Source organism: Podarcis vaucheri, assembly GCF_965113315.1.
Source record: "Podarcis vaucheri genome assembly, chromosome: 9".
Classification (NCBI taxonomy): domain Eukaryota; kingdom Metazoa; phylum Chordata; class Lepidosauria; order Squamata; family Lacertidae; genus Podarcis; species Podarcis vaucheri.
Window position 1 is genome coordinate 52,683,289 of NC_138767.1, and position 22,314 is coordinate 52,705,602.

General features: G+C 41.3%; 1 protein-coding gene and 1 long non-coding RNA gene across 49 annotated transcripts in view; one reads left to right on the forward strand and one right to left on the reverse strand.

The window, feature by feature from the left end:
• The window catches only part of LOC309540779, a 104,109-nt gene that overhangs the window by 55,833 nt on the left and 25,962 nt on the right, over positions 1–22,314 (forward strand). For 5 of the 8 annotated variants that reach the window (XR_014223476.1, XR_014223477.1, XR_014223480.1 and 2 more), the window contains 3 exons: positions 3,216–3,337; positions 5,188–5,323; positions 13,895–13,979. This is a non-coding gene — a long non-coding RNA (uncharacterized lncRNA). Of the gene's footprint in view, positions 1–3,215; positions 3,338–5,187; positions 5,324–13,894; positions 13,980–14,688; positions 14,939–22,314 lie in introns of all 8 variants that reach the window. The other 3 variants (XR_014223478.1, XR_014223479.1, XR_014223481.1) reach the window with 1 other exon arrangement.
• The window catches only part of SORBS2 (sorbin and SH3 domain containing 2), a gene marked incomplete at its 3' end in the record, with an annotated part of 177,085 nt that overhangs the window by 13,508 nt on the left and 141,263 nt on the right, over positions 1–22,314 (reverse strand). For 21 of the 41 annotated variants that reach the window (XR_014223452.1, XR_014223453.1, XR_014223454.1 and 18 more), the window contains 10 exons: positions 21,552–21,608; positions 16,713–16,762; positions 15,464–15,651; positions 12,751–14,319; positions 10,379–10,467; positions 8,881–8,927; positions 7,627–7,741; positions 7,394–7,522; positions 5,601–5,804; positions 1,954–1,985 (listed from right to left, as the gene is read on the reverse strand). Coding sequence is in view for 20 of the 41 variants with exons in the window: in XM_082237840.1 (XP_082093966.1) it covers positions 1,954–1,985; positions 5,601–5,804; positions 7,394–7,522; positions 7,627–7,741; positions 8,881–8,927; positions 10,379–10,467; positions 12,751–14,319; positions 15,464–15,651; positions 16,713–16,762; positions 21,552–21,608 (2,480 nt within the window). Of the gene's footprint in view, positions 1–1,178; positions 1,986–5,600; positions 5,805–7,393; positions 7,523–7,626; positions 7,742–8,880; positions 8,928–10,378; positions 10,468–12,745; positions 14,320–15,463; positions 15,652–16,712; positions 16,763–21,551; positions 21,609–22,314 lie in introns of those variants that run through there. The other 20 variants (XM_082237837.1, XM_082237852.1, XM_082237843.1 and 17 more) reach the window with 9 other exon arrangements.

The following is a 22,314-nucleotide window of genomic DNA, read 5'->3' on the forward strand; positions in this document are numbered from 1 at the left end:
TATGAGTAAAACTGTGGGAAACATTTTATGACAACTTGATTAAAATTCAGTAGAACCACCAGGGACTAATTAGAATGGCGCTGGGGCCAGACTCAACTGCTGCCAGTTGGCAGTTTCTAAAGCTAGATGGTTCTTTTTTGTTATCAAGCAAAGGTGCTCACTGATTGTGTAAACTGGCTACCCTCACCCTTCATGTGGTGGGGTAAGCAGAAGTTGTTTGTGGCTTGCTCACATTTCAAGGAATTCAGTGTTATACACACCATGTGTAGGTATAAAGTATAAAACAGCATTAACTTTAATGGGTATTCTGGGTAATGCTTCCCTTATATCAGAAACCTATGGGGAATTGTTCAAGTTAAGTAGATCAGGGTAGCCAATGCAGTACCTTCCAAATGCTGTGGGATTACTGTTACCTGACTACTGGCAATGCTTGCTGAGGCTGTCAGGAATTTTAGTCCAATGACATCCGGAGGACATGTTGGTCACTTCTGAACAAGAGAGTGACCTATAAATAAATGGGCATTTCCTGAATGACTTACTGTAAAGTTTTCGAGTCAAAACTAGATGGCATGTTAAAGGTGTGTGTCTCTGAATAAATAGCATCCCATGGTGGTGCGACTTGAATCAGTGCCGTGTGTAGAGGGAGAGGTGTTAATTATCTATTAAAAGCCAGAAGTTTCTGTTTGCCATAGGAGAAGAGATGGTATAGTTACAAATAGCATTTCCCCTTCTGGGGCAAATTGGCCGCTGTGGTCTGGTGGTGGAGCATTTGTATTGGGGAAATTGCATGGGGGTGACAGATTTTACACTCCTTCCTCCCTAGGAAAGTATGATCACATTGGCATGTCTTCTAGTTTGACCAGGAGTTGTGCCAAACTACTTAGTGCCCATCAAAGGAACCAATGGTTTTTCATTCCTGATGACAGCCACAACTAATGGCGGCTAGCTCCAGAAGGAAGGAAGGAGAGACTTTATTCAGTTAGGGTAAACTAAATTACAATGTGACATTTCTTCCCATCTCCAAAAGAAGGGCTTGTGTGTTAATGTGCATGCTACTGTTCTCAAAATATTCCAGTTTATACTAGAAAGGCACATGCAGGTAGAAACACACACAACAGAAAGTTAAGACTTGAATTCATGATGAGAATGTAGGAGTTTATCTTAAGAAGTTTAAATACCTCTTTTTTAGTATCTGGTGAACTGTCCCCTTCGCAAGGTATCATAGGTTCTCTCTTAACTGATATGAGTGACTCTAAATTGTCATGGCTCAGCTCTTCCTCTATATGAAGCCTTGCCAGTTGTTCTGTTACATCAGGGGCACGCCTGTAGAAACCTGAATCTTTACATTTTGACCGGCCCCCTTGGATTATCGCTAGCAGCTCTTCACAGATTTCTTCTTCTGGTTCGTCAGTCTCCGTCAGGGTTCTGAATAATGGGTCTTCTTTGGAGAGAACAAGAGCAGGGCCTGCTATTCCTTGAACTTCCGGAGTTGTTTGTGAGAAATTTTTCCTTTCCTTGGTGAGGCTTCCTCTCAGCTCTCTGAAATTGCTACATTTACTTTCGCTCAGATTTACACTATTGGTAACAGGCTTACGCACGCTGTCATGAAACCAGGTTGCTGGAGGAGGTGATTTACAGGCAGATGAAGAAAATGGCTGAGGTGAAGTTGGAGATTCAGGGAAGGAGTGGGAAGCCTTTGGTGAGGTAATTGGAACAAAATGGTCATGCTTTACTTGAGGAGTGATATTATCTGAATGCCCCAGCACGCTCTGCGGACCTGTCAAAGCTAGAGTGCCAAGTTCCTCTAAATCAGAAAGAAAGAGTTTGGGAAAAGGTGGAGGAGTTGGGGAAGGTGTGCTTGAAGGTGAGACGGCAAGAGTCAGTGACAACCATTCATCGGTGACAGCCTGAAGATTCCCTTTATTAGAATCTGGACAAGGAGAGGATCGGTACCTGAGAGGAGGGGATGATGCTTTGGAATCCAACTTGAGAAATAAGGGAAAGCATAGAAATTAAAACAAAGTGAAAAAAGGCAATGGGCTCAGGTAGGTGTGTGTGTGTACACCCACCCACCCTATGACATCTCCTAGCCATAGGATATTATTTCATTGAGCATAAATGTCTGAAATCATTATCACATGAATCAGAAGAGCAGAAAGCATATCTGAAAAGTGAAACTGTATCAGGTTCATGCCCAGAGCTTAAATGTCAAACATCAAGACAGATCTGAATCACTGAGTTCATGAAGTGAATTTGATCCATGAGAGTTATGTTCTCTCTACTGTCCTTTAGTAAGCCTATGACTAACGGTCCAAATGTTATTGCCAGAATTCCCCAAACCATGGCTATTCTTATTTTTAGAGCAGAGTGGTGCTGTCAAAAAAATAAAAATGCAGCTCAGATTGGGGTACTATTAAATACTAGTAAATATTAACACCAACTGGGCAATCTCAGGTTGTGCAAGCATTAAAAAAAAATCATCACTTGACATGGAAACTTTGCAGAAACATTTTAAATACAACTGCATACTGCATTTGACGTATAATTACATGTCTTTCGAAAGTATACAGCATTCCGATGCTACTTATTGCACATCATAGACAATAATTGTAAACACACACAGCCATATATTTTGAATATCCTTATTGGCTGAATCATATTGTAAAATTAAATATTGATTGAAGTTTCCTTCTGGCAAAATAAAGGTCCTTTTTGTAAGAACGGGAAGAGTTGGGATTCATACGTATATTGCATCGGTAGATATCCATTGCTTCAGTAAATACTGAAAATGTAGTTTTTGTTATTAAAACTCAAAATTAAACCTTCATTTGAAAAGAAAAGGAAAAAAAACTTTTGAGATAATTCTTGGAATGATTGAAATCAACTCTAGGGGTAAAGGGAGGCACCTTATACAGCATCAGACCACTGGTCTATCTAGCGTGGTATTTTCCGTACTGATAGGCAGCAGCTCTCTAGGGTTTTATCTACCTCACATTATCCTTCCCCCCTTCCTCTCCCTCTCTGCACAGCAAGAGAGAGACAGTTCTCCTTGCAATAGCTGGTAGCCAGCTGCCATTCTTTTCAACCCTGCTGCCACAGCTGGGGTGACACAGTGTCAGGATGCCACTCTGAGGAACACTCTTGCAAGGAAGAGGATTCAGTGACCCTTGAGCAGGAGGTTTGGCAGAGCTCTTTATTCTCTTTTTCTCTTCCAGGCTTGCCCTCAGCCAGGTCTCAGTGAAAAATACCCAGCCAGTATGGGCACCAGCCATATATAGATCCCATAGGGCCACTCTTCTCTTTCCATGATACAGGCTACTCCTGCTTGCACCAGTTGGTATGTATGGTTGTGGGGACAAGTAGGCCATTTGGATCTATATATGGGAGGGTGTGTGCAGGCCTGTGAGGGCAAAGTGCAAGTGAGCAAGGGCAAGTGAGCAAGGAGAGGAAATTGTTTCATAATTTTCTCTGTGATGCAGTTAGAGCAATGGTCCTCAATTTTATCATTATTAGGGACCACTTGATGATTGCTGAGGGCCTCAGACGACTACTTACTACAACCTTTTAGCTCTTCAGCACCACCAGTGCAGTATTGTGGAAATGAGGTGTCTGAGGTTGAGAAAAGTCCTTTTAACTGGTAATTTTTAGGGGAAAATAAGTAAACAGCATTTTTAAAAAATTAAGATCATGGGTCATAGGCCAGAGCCTTGCTATTTTGAGACATCTGTCCATGGTCAAAAGAGACTTGACGTTAGTCATTAGGAAAAATCAGGTGCAGGGCCAAGTACAGACGATCTCTACTGAAATATAACCTTTGTGTAGACCACAAAAATGGAGCTTGCCGACCACTAGTGATCTGTAGGCCACAATATGAGAACCTCTGGGTTTGAGGATGATTTGAACTGATTACATGGTAAACATTAAAAGAGTTCATCAACTATATTTTTGGTGCTCAGAAGAGACAAGAGAAGTGGGGATGGAAAGAGCTCAACTGCTAGTCGACATATGTTTTGGACACATAGAGAGGGAGAAAATGAATTCTGTTTGCAAAATTTTAAAGCTTTTTCAATTAGCACCCCTCTAAGTAATCATTTATAGATAGAAAATATTATGAACAATGACATATAAAGTGATAGTTCTCCACTAACATCCTATATATTTATGGTTTGAAGAGATTTTATGGTGGGTGGTGGTGGTAGTAAGAGAGTCTATTCTCTCTTTTGTTATGAAACATTTAGGTGGAGAGTGTCCATCAATTGCTAGCTGCAACTGTATACTAGCAAAATACCTTACTGACACCTGCACATATTAAAATGCTGGAGAAACTGCAATTAATAGTACATCACAATGACAGTAACACCTCACATTCAAATAGTTTATCATAGTGTTAATCCTCTTTTGTTCAACATCTGACATTACAAGAGCTGGAGATTTGAGATATGATTTTAGGACAGAAACATGGCTTGATGGACAGGATGTAGATTGTGATCCATCAGTGGACTGCAGAATAATTTCTGATGAACTGTTGCTGCTGCCCATGCAGATCCTCAACAAAAAGGACAGTGAAATGCACACAGCACTGGCACCATACATTTCTGTATAAGGATGCCCATGCCTCTGTAGTACCAAGGCAGTCTATTCAAAGCTACCTGTGGGTTGCTGCCACTTCTACTAAGCGATAGTATAATTATTGCCTGTTGTATGCTATTTTAAAGAATACAGTGGTGCCTTGCAAGACGAAAAGAATCCGTTCTGTGAGTCTCTTCGTCTAGCGGTTTTTTCGTCTTGTGAAGCAAGCCCATTGACGGATTAGCGCTATTAGCGGCTTAGCGGCTTAGAAAAAGGGGGAGGAAAGGAAAAAAACCCCGCAGGAACTCGCAAGACATTTTCGTCTTGCGAAGCAAGCCCATAGGAGATTTGTTTTGCGAAGCACCTCCAAAACGGAAAACTCTTTCGTCTAGCGAGTTTTCCGTCTTGCGAGGCACCACTGTACATGCATTACTACGCACATCTCCTCCCGTTATACATATTTTTATACACATCAGTTGGTTGACTAGAAGGCAAAATTCAGAGAAGTGTGAATTTTGAAGGATAGCTTCATTTTTGTTTAGGCATTGTTTTGGGAAGTGCAAATTAAGTAAGTTCACCTTAACCTGAAAACTCAACCAAACTTCTTCCCCATCACAGGTTTATACACGTGAAAAGAGGAACCTTCAATTTGACCAATCCACATTGCATTTATGGGAGCAAGAAACTGGACAAAGTGGAAGCAGCTTACAATAAACGGTAGCAAATGAAGTGGATTTCCATTGGCTTTAATACGGTTAGTGCTAACAAACTCTGGGAATATTTTTTAAAAAACAAAAAGGAAACTTTTTTAAAACATAAAGGTAACACAATGGGGAGAACTTTTTTTGATATAAATACTGCAAACAAAAAACTATGCATTTGTGTTTTCATAGAGGAAAGTATTGTAAGTATAGTAGTGCTGTGTGCTTGATCGTTTCAATAAATATGTACCGATTCCATTGGTTAATTTGGCTCGAGTCTGTGCATAGGAATATTCTAGACATGTTTGAAAAGATCAAAGTTCTCCTTACCTTAGTTGAACTTAAATGATGTATTCTGTCGCTGGAATAACTCTGGGGTATTGGAGGAACAGGAGAAACATCTGCTCCTTTGGTGGCATTCTTTTTTATGATTTCCACATAGGACACGGGAAAGATTCCTTGTCGGTTGGTTCCTGGTAGTTTGCCTTCATACCAGTTTTGATCAACCCGTCTAAGGAGAATTACTCTGTCTCCCTGGAAGGCAAAACTTGGAAGCTGAGATGTGATAATCTTCTACAAAGCATCACATGTTCATTACCACCCAATCTTTCAGATCGTGCGGGGTAGTGTAGTGACAAAGAGCGAGAGTTGCGAGCCTGAAAACTCCAACCCCAAAGCTCACCTCAACCAGGTGGGTTTTGGTACCTTCAGAATGGCCCACAACCACAAAATGAGAATAATGTGGAATTGAGGAATTGTTCCTCCTGATTTTTATTCCAGAAAGATAATTGTAAAAAAGATTCCTCCCCCTCCCCCCGGTTGCTCTCTACAGCAACTTTTCTTATTAGTGGAGACAGTTTCTAGTTATTTATTTCATTCAATTTATATGATTGTATTTTTAATTTTCCACTGTTGCTGTAACACACTGGAAAAGTGAGACACATGTAAAAACCTAAGAAGAGTCCTACTGGAAAAGACCAAGGGCCTCTTTAGTCCAGAGTCCTGTTCTCATATTGGGCAACCAGGCGCCTATGAAAGGTCTCCAAGCAGGAAGGACCTGAGCGCAACAGCACTTATTTCAAACAATATATTGTCTAACTTATAGGACCCTTTTAAAGAGATTAGCAAAACAGCGTATGTGAATTATTTCGAACACTTCAAATATGTGTGAAACACTAGGTACTATTAAAAGTTGGCTAGTCTCTTGTTTTTCACCTGTTTTCTCATTAGATGAGCCACAAATCTCACCAGCCACAGTGTGAAACAGCAGCGTTCCTGTCAGGGGTTCAGGAGCAGAGGCGAGGGCAAGGGAGGAAACAGAGAGCGAGGGGGAGGAGGCAGAAGAAAGGATGAGTGATGACGACGACCCGAGATCTCTGAGTCTTTCCAGTGAATCAGAAGATTCACAGAAAGGAGCACCAGTGGCCAGGGCAAGGGGGAGCCTAGGGGGACACCCCAGGAGGAAAGGGCCAGAGGGGGCTCAGAGGGGAGCAGTTGGAAATCGGGACCAGCGTCACCAACAGAGAGCAGGGGAGAGGAAGGGAGTCAGGTATCAAGCGCTGGCAGCTCACAACAGGAGGGAGGGCACGAGTCAGGAGTGGCCACACCTCCATCGGGGAGCGAAGAAACGGTCAGACGGAAAGTGGAAGGTTGGGCGCGCGCGCCAAGTTCAAATACACAGGAAGGTGGCGCAGTAAGCAGCCCGGAAAGGGAGCCAGGTCCTAAAGCCCGCCGCAAGGAGGGAGAAGGGTCCGGGGGGTCAGCGTCAGAAGAGTCCCGGAAGGAAGAGACCACGGGGGGCAGAGGGACCCAGAGAAGAACGGTCAGGCGGAAAAGGTGGAGTAAGGCTAGGATATTAAGTTGGTGTACAGGAGGCGGGGACCCAGACAGAGCTTCGCCGGTCTAACCCATAAGACGTAGAGCTGCGCGCAGCAGCTGGAGAATGGAAACTGTAACTCAATAAAGACTTTTACAAAGTGATTGCTGGCTAGCGTGATCCTCTGTGAGCTAGGATCTGGAAGCAGCTCTGACAGTTCCGTTCCATCACTTCAGGTAATTTTAGTTCTGAATAACAATACTGTTTAAATGCTTACTTGACAAAGAAGCTGTTAGTCATTGCTTACCTTTCTCAGTGACAGTTCCACATTTGTATCTGCATTGAAATTGTATTTTGCAACAGCTTCTCCAATTTCTGCAATGTGTGCTGGGGGTGGTGGCCTTGCTGGCTGTGCTTTTTCGGGGGGAAGAAGTTTCTGGAAAGAGAATGGTGGTTGCTTTAAATCAGCCTATTCAGTTTGCGCAAGTACTCTGTAAAGCTAACACAGAAGGGGGGAAAAAGATGGCAATACACACAAACCTCAACGTAAGAAATTGGAAAAATCCCAACTCTTCCATAGTGTTCACCCTCATACCAGTTTTGATCCACTTTCCTGAGGATATAGACCGTATCGCCTTTCTTAAAGGATAACTCCCTGTAACAGATATTTATAAACAGTAATGTTAAGCTAGCTGTTTGGATTTTCTGTACTTCAAATGAGCTTTATATTGAGATCTGATTTGAATGTTTATTATTATTATTATTATTATTATTATTACTCCTACTCCTCCTCTTCCTCCTAAATGTCTGTGGAAGGAGAGTCATGTGCACATAAACTCTAATTGATGTTATTGGCCTAGTGCAAACATAAAAACAATTATGATGCTTTTTTCTGTGAGAACTTGCTTTAAGTTAAATACCCTTCTATTTCTGTCATTCTTTAGTTCTGGTTCCCTCCTCACTTTTTGTATTTCTCTTGCTGAACAGGAATGTAAAAGAACAATATTGGTTACAATGTACATGCAAGCAGGAAAAAACAGCATATAGTGATACCTCGGTCTATAAACTTAATTCATTCTGGAAGTCCATTCTTAAACCAAAGTGTTCTTAAACTGAGGCATGCTTTCCCTCCCACCGCCAGTGCCCTTCCACTGTTTGTCTTCCAGGGCAAAGTTCGCTAACTGCAACACCTACTTCTGGTTTTGTGGAGTTCATTGTGTGAATAGTTCGTTAACAGGACTGTTTGTAGACCGAGGTACCACTGTATTTCCATGTCCACATTAGCAGCATCTATTCATGTGCTCCCATTGTGCAAAGGGAGCTAAAATGAACTTTTAGTATCACACATAAATATACATAGTTCACTTTAAAACTGTTTCCTTAATGGGATGGGGGAGTCTTCAGTTGCTATCCAACTAAGGGTAAATCCATTGAAATTAATGACTTTAAGTTACTAACAATATATATCGCCCTTCAGCTTTAAAAACCAGTAACATTTTATGTTTCCTAAAATTTATTATGCCTTTGATATAGCTGAATACTTCATGAGAATGATTCTATGCATTATTTTGCAGTTAAACACTGCAGAGACTCATTCAAGTTAAATGACTGAACATTTGCATATTGTAGAATGCTTAAATATTCCACAATTAGCCCACAATAGTTTAACTACATCTAATATACAGACTCATCTAGATCAATTAAAAGTGCTACATATAGCTCTTGTTTCCTCTGCAAACAGCTCCAACATACATAATAATTTTTAAAGGAAAAACAGCAGTCACTAATACTTACTTAGGGGTTTGAGCCTTAAAATCATATATTGCTCTAGCTGGCAGTCTCTGAAATGGAGCGAAAGAAATGAGTCTACATGAATATAAATATTGAAAACTTTGCAAAGAAGGGAACCATTTAAAAATCTTTTTTATGTAAGCCCTTAAGTAAAAGGCCTAACATTTAAAAATAATAGTGTCTCCAATGTCTCTTATTAGCATTTATGCTATAAATGATTTGTCTATTATTCAGTTAACTTATTTAAGAGACTTTTATATTGCTTTTTAACTGCGTGGCATACTTTCCAACATCTGGGGGATGCAAATCAGGATGAACATTTTTTTAACAGGATGATTAAAGAGTGTTAAGGAATCAGGAGTCACAGATAGGCCAGAGTCTGATGATTGTTGCCTATATATACGCCAGATTAGAAGATCCCCCCAACTGTCAATCTCTGGACCATGTGTCAATCCTTTTCAGTCTTTCTCGCCCCACCAATCCTTTCTCCATTGTCTGCCTCTCCTTTCACACCTGCCTGCCCTTGCCCACCTCCCTTCCAAAGCTCCCAATTTGAGCCACCCTGCTTAAATTGGGATGTTTGGCAGGCATGGTATGGCACCTATTTAGTTTTTTGGTACCTGTGAGTATCAAATGTGCAATGGGAACCTGAGGGTGAGCCTTACTCCATAAATGCTAGTGTGTGCCACGCCAGCTACTGTTGAGAGTGACAAATAATCATCAATCTCACATAAATGCATTTGTCATTGGAGCCCCCTCAATGGAGACACAACTCTGTCCCCCGACATGTTAAATGCATTCATGCATTTAACATTACAGGCAGTTAGGCCTTCAGAGACAACATCAAGACTTCTGGGGACCAGAATATCACTTCCTTCTCCCTTTCCTTTTTCCATCCTAGTTCCATTGTGTTGGCAAATAAGTTACCGTATACACTCGAGTATAAGCCAACTTTTCCAGCACATTTTTTATGCTGAAAAAGCCCCCCTCGGTTTATACTCGAGTGAGGGTCCTTTTGGGCTGCTCCTTCCTCCTCCTCTGCCTTTGTCAATGTCGGCGGTGGTGGAATGAGCAGCTGAAAAGCAGCCCTTTTGGGCTGCTTGTTCTTCCTCCGCTGCTGCCACCACCAGCCTCTGCCTCTTGGCAGAACCCTAGATAGGCAGGGAGACGGGAGGAGCTGGGGGGGAGAGAGAAGCCCCCTCTGCTGCGAGCGCATGCACGTGCGCACACACTCACTCCAGCCCACCAGGAGGTTTGTGGTGTGGTGAACCACCTTATACTCGAGTCAATACGTTTTCCCAGTTTTTTGTGGTAAAATTAGGTGCCTCGGCTTATATTCGGTCGGCTTATATTTGAGTATATATGGTACTTGTTTTGTAGCACCTGGGCAAGAAAAAGTACCATTGATAAACAGTGGACTTTTATAAATGTCAGTGACAACTACAGAGAATGCCTTTTTTGGCTTCAAACTCTTTTAAATTACTCATTTTCTTTTAAATACCTCTCTCTCTGGAGTTCCTCTTCTTTCCTTTGGAGCACATCGACCCACATCCGTGAAAGCAGAATAGTTCCCAGGAGACTCCTGGTCTACTGAAAATAAGATGCCACTTTGTGAAATTCAGTTTAATTAAAAATAAAGCCGTTGGGCTCTTTTTGAAGGGGCACTACATCTAAATTATATGCAAAATGCAAGTTGGGGCTAAAAAAATAAAAACCAACAAATGAAAAGGACAAACAGAAGCTAAAAACTGATCTGTGGGAAATTTCTTCCACTAATACTTTATGCTTTAAAACTGAACTTGAGCAATTAAAGAGCAAAAGCAGGACCAGAGCACCCTAATTCTAACTTGTACAACAGTGATTTGAGCAACTAAAGGAACAGAAGTATGAGATATTAAGGATGCGAAGGGTAAGAAAAGCATAGCAATGAATCACAAGATTTTAAATATGGAACCACATGCAAGGGAATGTATCGGATACATGCCACAATCACAGAAAGGTGAACTACATGACATTTTTCAGATTATCAATAAGTATGCATTCCTCTTTTATATAAGTCCAGAACTAGACAACTAGGATCACAACTGCAACATCTATCTCTGAGCTACTTTCTCACTGAAAATCACTCCCACAGCTCCTGTTCCCCCAGGAAGGTGCCATTTCCCAAAAGAGCATATTTGGGGGCAATTTACAGTGGTAGAACAGATGATGAAGCGTAAAAGATAGGGTAAAAGGTAAAGGACCGCTGGATGGTTAAGTCCAGTCAAAGGCGACTATGGGGTGCGGAACTCATCTTGCTATTAGGCCAAGGGAGCCGGTGTTTGTCCACAGACAGCTTTCCGGGTCATTTGGCCAGCATGACTAAACCGCTTCTGGCACAACGGAAACACCGGGACGGAAACGCCATTTACCTTCCCACCGCAGCGGTACCTATTTATCTACTTGCACTGGTGTGCTTTCAAACTGCTAGGTTGGCAGAAGCTAGGACAGAGCAACGGGAGCTCACCCCATCGCGTGGATTCAAACTGCCAACCTTCTGATCAGCAAGCCCAAGAGGCTCAGTGGTTTACACCACAGTGCCACCCACGTCCCTATGAGGAGGAGTAAAAGTCCTCCCTGAACTGCACAATTAAAACTCAGATCATCCCTACCCTTACTTTTATTTCTAGAAAGAAAACCCCCAGGATAGATGCTTACGGAATGAATATGCACATAAGTGGAGAGCACTCGGAGAGTCCTAGTGGCTTGTGAGGAGACCCTCCCCACAGCCTAAAGAGGATGTGCTCTTTGGGCTCCAGGGAGGGTCTTCTTGCGATCTGGAGGGGCAGTGGAGCTCTGTTGAGGCTGCTCAGCCTCCTCACCTAACAGCTTACAGTTGTTTCAGCAACCTGTAGTTTAAACTAACCAGAGCACACACTGAGCGTGGATCCAACAGAAAACTAGTTAGTTAAAAATGGATGTTTCCAAATTCTTCCTTGGAGAAGGGGAGGGGAGTGCACAAGCCTGAGGCTTGCTGCTGCTTGTGCACATAGTGCTAAATTATAGATTAGTGTTATGTGTTAAACAGGCCACTGTATAGTTGAATGTCTCAGAATAGTATTCTGTGCAATTAATATATACCAACATCTTTTTGTTGTTGTTAAAATGGGAAGTTAAGCTAAGTTACGCAAGATGGAACTGTTAGAAATGGCTATCAATACTCCTTGTCTTTGTCTTCTGGCCTTTGTGCCTCTCAAATCTGAATGGAGGCATTTTAAAATAGTTAAAGAGATCTAGTTTTGCCACCCTCAAAAATGAATAGTTGTACAATGGACACTTCTCTTAAAGGGTCTAACATTCTATTTACCTAAAAAGGGAGGGTTAAATGAGCAACGTAAAAATGCGTTTCAGCTATAACTGTGCATACTCTTTGTGAGCCTAGTTAGAACCAATTTAAAAAGTAGCTTTTCTTGCATTGTTTAATGCTATTATTGCACAACATAGCTTCTCTAATAGCTTCCCATGGTCTACTGCTTATGCATTTTATTAGGATATTTTTGCCCTGATCATAGGCATCTTCCTACCTTTAAAAACTCTGGGTGAGGAAATTACATCACTTCCTTGGGAGCAGATTTTCAAGGGTGTGACCTTCATTTCCATTATGAACCATAACTTTACTATTTTAGAAGCCTATGAAGATCTGATAATTGCATCTCTATGCACAGATAGCTTTAATTTTACACTCATCAATGAGCCTTTCACTCCTATGACTTTTTGCACCACAAACAATTTGTTTCTAAAAACACAATATAAATGCAATGACAATGGGCTGGAAGTGAAAGGATAGGGGGTGGATGACTCAATCACAAGCATAAAGAAAAGGAGATAATCAACCTTGGAAACATAGTGCACTATCATTTTCTTGGCTGCTGCTGTTGGTTGTTTCCATGTCTTGGTAAGAGGCACTAAGTGGTAATCTTCCACATTCGTTCTGGTACAAAGGGCAATGAATAGCACCATCTTGAGGCAGTGGATGAAAAGGCTGGAGCATGGGACTCTTCCTAAGAGCTTTAAGGGAGGAATTCCTCTCGGGAATGTCTGGAAGCAGCTCAGAAATAAGTCTGTGCAAGATGCTGTTGTCAGGCAAGCTTCCCCTTCTTCTTTCTGCTTTGATTTGGTCACAGATATCTTTAAGTGCAGAGTCCAGAGCGTCAAAGACAACTGATTTGCATTTAGTCTTTTCAGCCTGCTTTTTGGGGGCTGCCGTTTTTTTCCTCCGGAAAGGCACTGGGCTGACTAGGAATGCTATCTTAGAGAGGCCAGAGTCAGAGTCTTGTCTTCTAGGGTCTTCTGGGGTACTTTCTTGTTTAGCCCTTTCATGCTTCCGCATGGTGGTGAAGCGGGTGTACGATGCTGGGCACCTCCCTTTGCAGGAGCTGATGAGATGCTTGTGATGGTGGTGGTGGTGGCCCGATCCATAAAAGCTTTCCGACGACGTAAAGGAAAAGTGGTCAAAATCACTTTCACTACAAAAGGAAGAGCCTTCTATCTGTATAAAGTCACTGAGGTCAGAGACCACCCCATCTTGGTCACTGTCTGAAAAGTCCAGATTAGATCTTTGCGGTTCCTCACTAGTCACTTCAATGTGAATTGGCACCAGAGTTTTAGATTTGTAATTCCGTTGTACCTGAGTAGCATGTCTGCCTTGGTTTTCCTCCTCCAGCAAGGACTCGATGGAAAACCGTCTCTTTGTACAGAAGCCATTTTTAGGGGGTTCGAGGAGGGTTACTGCTGACAGTGCTTCTTCAGCTAAGTTTGGCATTGATTTTGACTTCTGAATCAGCTTTTCAAATTCAGATATTCTATTGGGCACCATGTCTCTGGGCACTTCCTCAGCAGAGGAGTCTTTCCAGCCCTGCAGCAGGTCTTTATGCTGTTCCTTTTCATACTGCAATACCCTGGACTTTACAGAACAGATTACCTCAGAATTCAGCAAGTCTTTCCGATTGATACGGTGCATCCTCTTATACATTTTCAGGAAGCCAGGAGCGTCGTGTGCTGATCTATGACGTGCCCGTGAGTGACTGGAGCCACGGCTTTCAGAAGCGTATGGGGAAGCCCAGGTAAGTGTGGAGCCACCTTTCGAATCTTCCTCACATAACAGAGACACCATGCTTTCCGATTTATTCTGTGGGTCAGGAAAGCTACAACGATCATCTGCTAGCAGGTCATCACAACTGCGAGATTTCCGCTTGGGAGAGGAAGTCTCTTCCGTGCTGCTCCAGATTTCTGCATTCTGACGGGACATTTGCCAGCCATTCTTGTAGCTGATTGCCCTTCTTGAGTCACTTGGCACAGCCAAGCGCTGTCCATAGGTTCTACAGTAATCTAATTCATTTGAGCTGCTGTAGTTGGGCACTGAGTAACTGGAAAGGGGTGAACACACTTTGCTAATATCCCCACCTTTATAATCCACAGAGCAGCATGGTGAAAAAGAGACATTGCCAGAAATTAAGAGATTCAAAAGTAGATAGGAAATAAGACAATCAGCACATGCCAGAAAGAACAGAGAGAAGGCAGTTAGTCTTCCTAACCTAGCATTAAGCACTAATGTAAGATACACATTACCAAAGCATAGGGGATGAAAAACAGATCTAAGCATTTATTAGACCCTGGGCTGCAATCCTTTACACACTTACTGGGTGTAAGCCTCACTGAAATCAATGGTACTTACTTTTGATTGAGTAGACAGGTATAGGATTGCACTGTTAAAATCTAAAGGTTCAGCAAATAGAATCTCATGCTTCTACTAGCAGTTAAATATTTTTATAGGTTGCAGTGGAAGGACCGAGCACCTGTTTCCAGCAAGTCTACCAGGACTGTCTCATTTCTGACCATATGAAAATCCATGGGTTTATACGCAGTGATCATGTCACCTCTTCAGGGCAATCAAAGCAGACAAGTCAAAACACACATCCTGTTCAGAAACTGATAGCAAGGCATAGCAAGAAGTGTAGAGACAGACTTCTAACCTAGACACTTCTAAACTATCTTTCCCTTTCCTCAAGAGGCTGCACCCTTGGTAAGATTTATGATGGATTCAGTTTAACTGTGAACAAATGAGAGTTGGTTATTATAATGCTCTAGTAGCCACACCATAGCCTACTAGGAGGTCTCGTATGTAGGGGGGGGGATGTGTGCCCCCCATTTATTTTTGAGATCCATATCCTCATTCAAACTCTTGTGTATGACAGAAGGTATAACATTCTTTATATCTTCAAAAATAGAACATTCTTTTCTGTCCAGACAACACAATAAATGCAGTTAAATGGCATGTCATACATTACAGTCACAAATGCTGACTGCATTTAAAAAAAACAAAAAACAGAATAATCTTCATATAGAGAACTTTTTAAAATATCCAAACCCCAGAGGATGAATATAAATATAAGCACAGAATTTTGACTTCTTGCTTGCAGACATTTGAGAGATCAGTGAATGCTTACCATCTAATAGCATTCGGCATCCATCAACAGCTCAACAATATTTTGCAGTTTATAAGGAATGTTTGTATCATAGCCTGTTTACAACTGTGCTAATTTCTTACCTTTTGCTTTTGATGGAGACGATGGAGAAGAGGTTGTAACAGGCTTCCTAAGTGTAGAATATGTGCTCTGCGTATTTGTATGGCCCAGACTAGTCCGATTTGCATTTTGATCACTGTGTGCCTTCTGATGAGGTACCGCTGGCTCAGACTTCCTTCTTTTCCTGTAGTCACTTGCAGTACTTGTTGAACTAAGGAAATAAGCAGTATGAGTGTCATTGCACAGGACGCATTAAAAAAACTTCAGTGATGTTCTCATCACCCAGTGCTGACTTAATTACGTAGTAGTAATAAAAACCAAACAACAAGATGATTAGGCAAAATAGTGTGACAACAATCTCATTTTGAACCCGATTCATTTGTTTACATGTCTCAAGCTCTTTTAAGTTGGCAAGAATCAGAGCTGGGGTCTGTTGGTTGACAACTTTGTGGCCTTGACTCTTTTCTTTTTGACAGCACACAAAACATACAACACAAGTTCCAGTTCCTTACAGCATCTGTGGGGTGCTCTTTTGCAGTTCAGCAACTGAATGGACAATGTGAAATATAATTACCAAACTATGATTTTGTGGAAGAACAGAATGCTTCCTGAAGCACTGCATGACACTAACAACAACAAGTCCAGTTATAGTGACAGTGTAACCTGCCTGTTTTTCACTTCCAATTAGGGGGTACCTTAATAAATTCAAAGCATTTTCCAAAACCATGGTTTCCCGGCAAGAAGGAAGGCTTCTACTGCTGCCATATAATTTACAGACAGTTGACATAAGCCTAATGGAGAGCTGGTGATTACATTATTCTTAATCTGAATGCACGATAAACATGGCTGGCAGCAACATACATCCTTTCACTTCATGGGTTTGGCACTTGAAAAACAACATAAAATGAGAATGCAAACAATTTAACCACACTAACAAATCTTGCGATGGAGATGCTGAAAACAGAGAGGAGGGAAATTTGATGGTGTGTGGAGCATCAGGACAAATTATGCTTCATATTCAAACAGAAAGGGACAAGAACAGATTATTAGATTTGTACTGAGGTAAGGAGTAAGGAAACATGCATATCAGTCTGGGCATAGCAAAAATAGGGAGGGGTGGAGCCTGTGCTTTACCCAAAAAGGCTATATGGAAATGTCTTCCTGTAGGAGGAAGACCAAGTCCAATTACTTTCAAATGCAAGCTGCTCTATAGATGAGCAGAAGTCTCTGTACAGCCCCTCCCCCCCATTCATTGATCAAAGTTATTCTTACCTAGAAGGTCTGCCCAAGCCTCTGTCTGTTGGACTGTAATATAAGGAAGTCTGGAGGCACAAACAAGCAAGACAGTTAGCCTTTCATATGGGATTTCACTGGTATAATTCATAAGAAATCACTATGCAATGACTATAGGAACATCATAATTTATCACACCAAGAGAAGCTTGAAAAATTAGAAGAGAGCCAGCTTTCAAAGTTAATTTTATGTCCCTCATTTAATACCTGAAAGGTCAAGCAGCAAACTGTTCCTTTTTAAGCTTGTTCCCAAAATGATAGGTGCAATGATTTACATTGGCTAAAAGGTGGAAGCTATAAAATCTCAGATAAATACATTAATCAATAAGTAAATGAGAGACTTTGAGATATCCTATAATTACTTACCAAAGTATTAATGTCAAAGAAAGCTTGAAATTCTCTGTATACATAGCTTACACATCTATAACTTGCACGGCCACTTGGTGACCTTCTTAACTTCATGTTAAGAGCAGAGTTGGTCCCACCAACCTAAAGACTTTTTCCGTTGCTTAAGAAGTGACAGCCGAATGACCTTTGGGAATGCAAATACTTAAAACTTGTCAATATATGCTCAGTCCTTAGTGACACACTATTTTTAATCTAGTCACTTAACTGGTGTGAAAGCTTGCGCTGGAATTAGACACACATCGTACTACAGTTTGTGGGAGCTAAAAAAGAATCATGTTATCCCAGGGACATCTTTTCATGGGCACAAAACTATGCATTCACATATTAAGCATATTTTACATTCAGGCTATGTAATTTCAGAGATGACCCAAGGAGCTGAAAATAGAATTTTCACACTGTGTGCTACTGTTCTTTGTGGAAAAGCAGGAGGTCAGGCTGAAATCACACATAAAATGTATTATGGGAAGCAATTGCTATTGCATTGCATCTGGGTGAACCCATTTACTTTTGGCGAGTGACAGCAGAGCTTGTATTCGTATTTACATTTTAATTTTCTTATACATCACTTCAGTAATTTCTTTTTTCGCTGCGCCGAGAGAGACGGCAAAAGAGATTTTGCATCACCACCCACCCAGAATGGACTCCAGAATTTATTGAGCCTGGGCACCGGACTATTCCTGTGTTGCGTCCTCTTCCTCCTTGCTGTGCACCACCCTAACAGTGGGGACTGGGAGCCCAGCAGGAGACAAGGCCGGTGGACTGCTGAATCTGCTCTGCCTCTTATAGTGTTAGTAGCTATTCTGGGGGATCCAGTCAGCAGTGAGTTCCCTGCCAATCTGCAGGCTCTTGCCAAATGCCTAAACATGCTGACTACTGACATCAGGGCCTTTTACCACAACTGGCATTCATTACAAATGCATTGTATAGTAGAACACAGAAACAAAGGAAGTTGCTATGTGCTAGCTGCCACCTAACCCAGTTTTGTCCATTCTGGCAGACAATGGACGGGGTATCAGGCAGCGGCCTTTCCCATCACCTGCTACCTGGAGAAGCTAGGAATTAAACCTGGCACCTTCTGAATGTGGAGCATGAGCTCCACTACTGAGCTACAGTCCCTTCTCAGTAACAAGACCCAAAAGTAATTTGGGAACAGGATCTGTTGGAGATATTTAAGTACATAAGAAGAGGCTGCTGGATCAGGCCAGTGGCCCATCTAGTCCAGTATCCATTTTTCACAGAGGTCTGTGGGAAGCCCACAAGCAAGACCTAAGTGCACCTCCTCTCCTGCAGATCTCAGAAACTGGTATTCAGAGACGTACTGCCTCCAGCTGTGGAGGTAGACCATAGTCACTATGACTAGTAGCCATCAATAGCCTTTTCCTCCATGAATTTCCCTGTTTAGGGAAGTTTTTAATGTTTGAAGTTTTATTCTGTTTTTAGTGTTCTGTTGATAGCCGCCCAGAGTGGCTGGGGAAACCCAGCCAGATGGGTGGGGTATAAATAATAAAATTATTATTATTATAACCCTTTTTTAAAGCCATCAAGGTTTGTGGCCATCACTGCCTCCTGTGGGAGCTAAAATACCAGAGGAGCATACACATTTCCAACATCTCCAAATTGATTTTTCCCTTGGAAACCAAGTTATGCAGAAGTCGTTATCAACAAGTATTCAAGATCTTAATCATATTTTAAAGGCAGAGAAATAATATTTTTGAACATAATAGAAATGCAGTTGAAACCTAGAAAATGATTTAATTTAGTATGCACTTTAAAAGTGTAACATTTTAAGAAAGTTCACTCCCCCCCAATTTGATCATGAAATAGATGCTGATGAGACAAGACACTATGTGTATTATTATTATTTATTATTACCGTATTTACCCGAATCTAATGCTCACCTGTTTTTGCCAAATTATGTTGCAAAAATTAAGGTTTGTATTAGATTCGATGGCATATTTACATTTGCCAGCAAATACTTTTTTTTGTTTCAAGGTTCTGAAAATTGAGGTGTGCATTAGATTTGATGGCACATTAGACTCTAGTAAATATGGTATTTAGATTTCTTACCCACCCTCCCCCATAAGGTTCCAGGGCAAGTTAAAAAAATATAAAAACATAATATTAAAATCAGTTAAACAAATGTCTATCAAAAAAGAATAGGGTAAGTCCTAAAACATCTCTCAGGTATCAAAGACCAAGGTAAAGAAATGTGTCTTCAGCATAGGATGAAATGAGAATTATTCCAGTGGAGTTTGCAGAGAAAAAAGCTTAAGAACTGGAGATGTGAAAAACTTACTTGAGTTTAGTCACCAATTTCATTGCTTCATGCAAATGGATGAACAAACAATGAAGGGGATAGTTGACTTAACAATATAGAATAGTGGTTTGTTTTGCCCTAACAAACCAGGATTCATAAACCAAGAACAAACCTTGATTTAAGGTTGACTTGTTAAGGAGAAATAAACCATCCTTCTGGGTTTAAATGAATATTAAGTGAAACCTTTCCTGTTTTGTTTAACTGCTTGTGCACCAGCATGCAGCCAGGGCTGACCAACTCCATTTTACTGCTGAGAGTGAAGGCTAAGATTCTATCTCCAGAAGCTCATTTGACAGGCAGCTGAATCTTACGTCAACACTTGCAGTAGGACAGTATGGTCTACCTCACCTGGGGGAAACAGCAAGCTGTATGGTATGCACTGCTCTGTTCTTTAGGACCTTGTGGCTATTCCCTATGCCTCACTTTGCCTAAAGGTAGGGCCAGCCTGCATCCATCTTATGCACAAAACATTTCCTTAAGCCAAAATTCATGCCTTGTTATAATGTGTAACATTGCCTACATACAACTGCCCAAATAATTGCAAATGTTGCTTATTCTGCATTTCATGAACAATGAAGAGATATGAAAACCACACATCTCCAAGAAATTTGGCTAATCATAGTAGAGTTGGAAGGGACCTCGAGGGTCATCTAGTCCAACTCTCTGCAATGCAGGATGCTAAGTTTTCCTCAAGATTGCCTCAGTCATACAGAAACCTCCATATCTGTCTTGTATTTTGATATGGGCAAAATATGGTGGCTACTCTATTTAGAATGGCTCCAGGAAATGACTCAGCATTTTAAATGTTTCTTCAAATTGTCCCATTCCACCCCCTCGATGCTGTCCCTATCTTTTCTTGCTGTCTCATGGAAATCTTAAACCACTGCCTTGTTTTAAACTGACAACAAAAGAGAGAGAAAACGTCAGAACTGTTTAACTTTGCATTTTCTAAAATAAATAGGCCTCGTTTTCCTTTAAGCAAGGTGGAAATACATTTCCTGCTGAATTTAATGTCTCAAGGGAAAACTGTTTTCAAAATCTTTGTGACATTGAGCAAACTAATTTGCTCATTATAAATTGCCTGTTTGGGGGCAGGTACTGATTTGCAGCTGTCATTTGCAGCTGCAAAATGCATCACCAAATCATCACCAAATTTTATTTTTAAAAGTGAAAAGGAGATATACAATAGTGCAAGTTAACAGTACCTGGAGAACATCATCGAGGTATTTGAATATTACCAAAACAGTCCTGTTTGTTTCATTTTGAAGGCTCGTTTTTTGGTCCTGCTAAACTGTAAAATATTCATACTGCTACACTCTGTTACATTCTGATACATGAAGGATACCAAGGCTCTCAAATCTGAGGATGTGCATATTGTCTACTCTAGATGACAAGAACTGCCTTCTACTTTCTATGCTGCTGGATTAGAGAGAGGGGCCACTGCCAAGTTGCCTAGTCTCTGCTATTCCTTGTCTTGCTTCCTCCAATCCATTCATCTCACATGTGCCTCTGGTCTGCTGAGAGATGCCAGCTACCAACCTCTCCCTCTCTTGCTGCTGCCTAGCTGTGCTCCTGGGCAACATGACTTGCTGGGAGCAGCCACCAGCAACAACATTCCACCCAAACTCCAACCCCTGTGTCCACTGTGTAAATCCCAGAAATTCCAGGGTAAATAAGCAGAGCACTGGACCAGGACATCCTGCTTAAGGCAATTTCACACTGAAGAACAACACCTAGTTTCTTCTTTCCCTTGAGAGAAAGAGGAGAAGGCACAGTGGTGGTGGCAAGACACAGAACAGGTCAGAAGAAGAGCAGTGAGCATGTGCAGCAGTCAGAATGGACCTTTGTGGAGAAGCAAGTATGTCTTGTACGTACAAGTCAGGGCAGGAGAGTGCAGTGTGCTGCCCCATTGCCCGTATGAGGGACCCTCCACTGATGCTAGAAAGAAACCGAGTTATAATTGTACTTAATTAGAAGGCCTGTTTATAGGGTGTTGTGTCTATGAGCACTACATAGAAACCAAGCGAAAGAGAACTCATGATGTATGCAGTTCCCGAGTTTTAATCATTGATAGAAGAAACATGCTTAATTTACCTCATTGGAAAGACCTGGAGGATTGTCTTGAACATAATCCAAAAGCTTTTTAGGAGGCTGCATCATTTTAGCAGAATTGCGAGATGAAATGGAGGAGAATCAATAGCAGCAAGGAATGGAACATGTGGAGAAGGTGAACATAGTTAGAAACTGAGTGTGGACAGATTACAAGAGTGGCACAAACATAACAAAAATGTGGGGAATAGTGAATGTGGAAAATGTGCAACAGAAAGTATACAACCATCTTATTAAACCCTTGCCTAGTTTAAAATCAGCTGCCTTAATTCTTACAAGACAAACAAATGTCAAGAAAAAACATTCAAATATATCACCAGCTCCTATTTAGATCTCTGCTGATTTTTAGGGTGAGGGAAAAGTGTTCTGGGGTGCAAATAACCAAAGTTCTGCTTCTCTCCCTTCCACCTTCATTCATTTTGTTGGACTTGAATGAACAGCTAGGGATGCTTGGGTAATTTTCTCTTTGAATTCTGATACAAACTACACTAATCATCACCTACCAGACTAAGGTACAGACCCAGACATACTCATTCTCTGTATTTGGCATTTCTATTAACATTGTGGCGCAGTGTGGAAGATGGTGGTCTCTTTCTCTACTTATTTCATTATCACTGATTTTGTGTTTCTGCAACTATAACAGAAGATCTCTTAGGGTCTAAATTAGAATAATGATCAATTTAATTATTGAATCTAAACAAGCATAGTAAAACTTTAATAAAAAGTATAACATACTATGTTTTTCTTG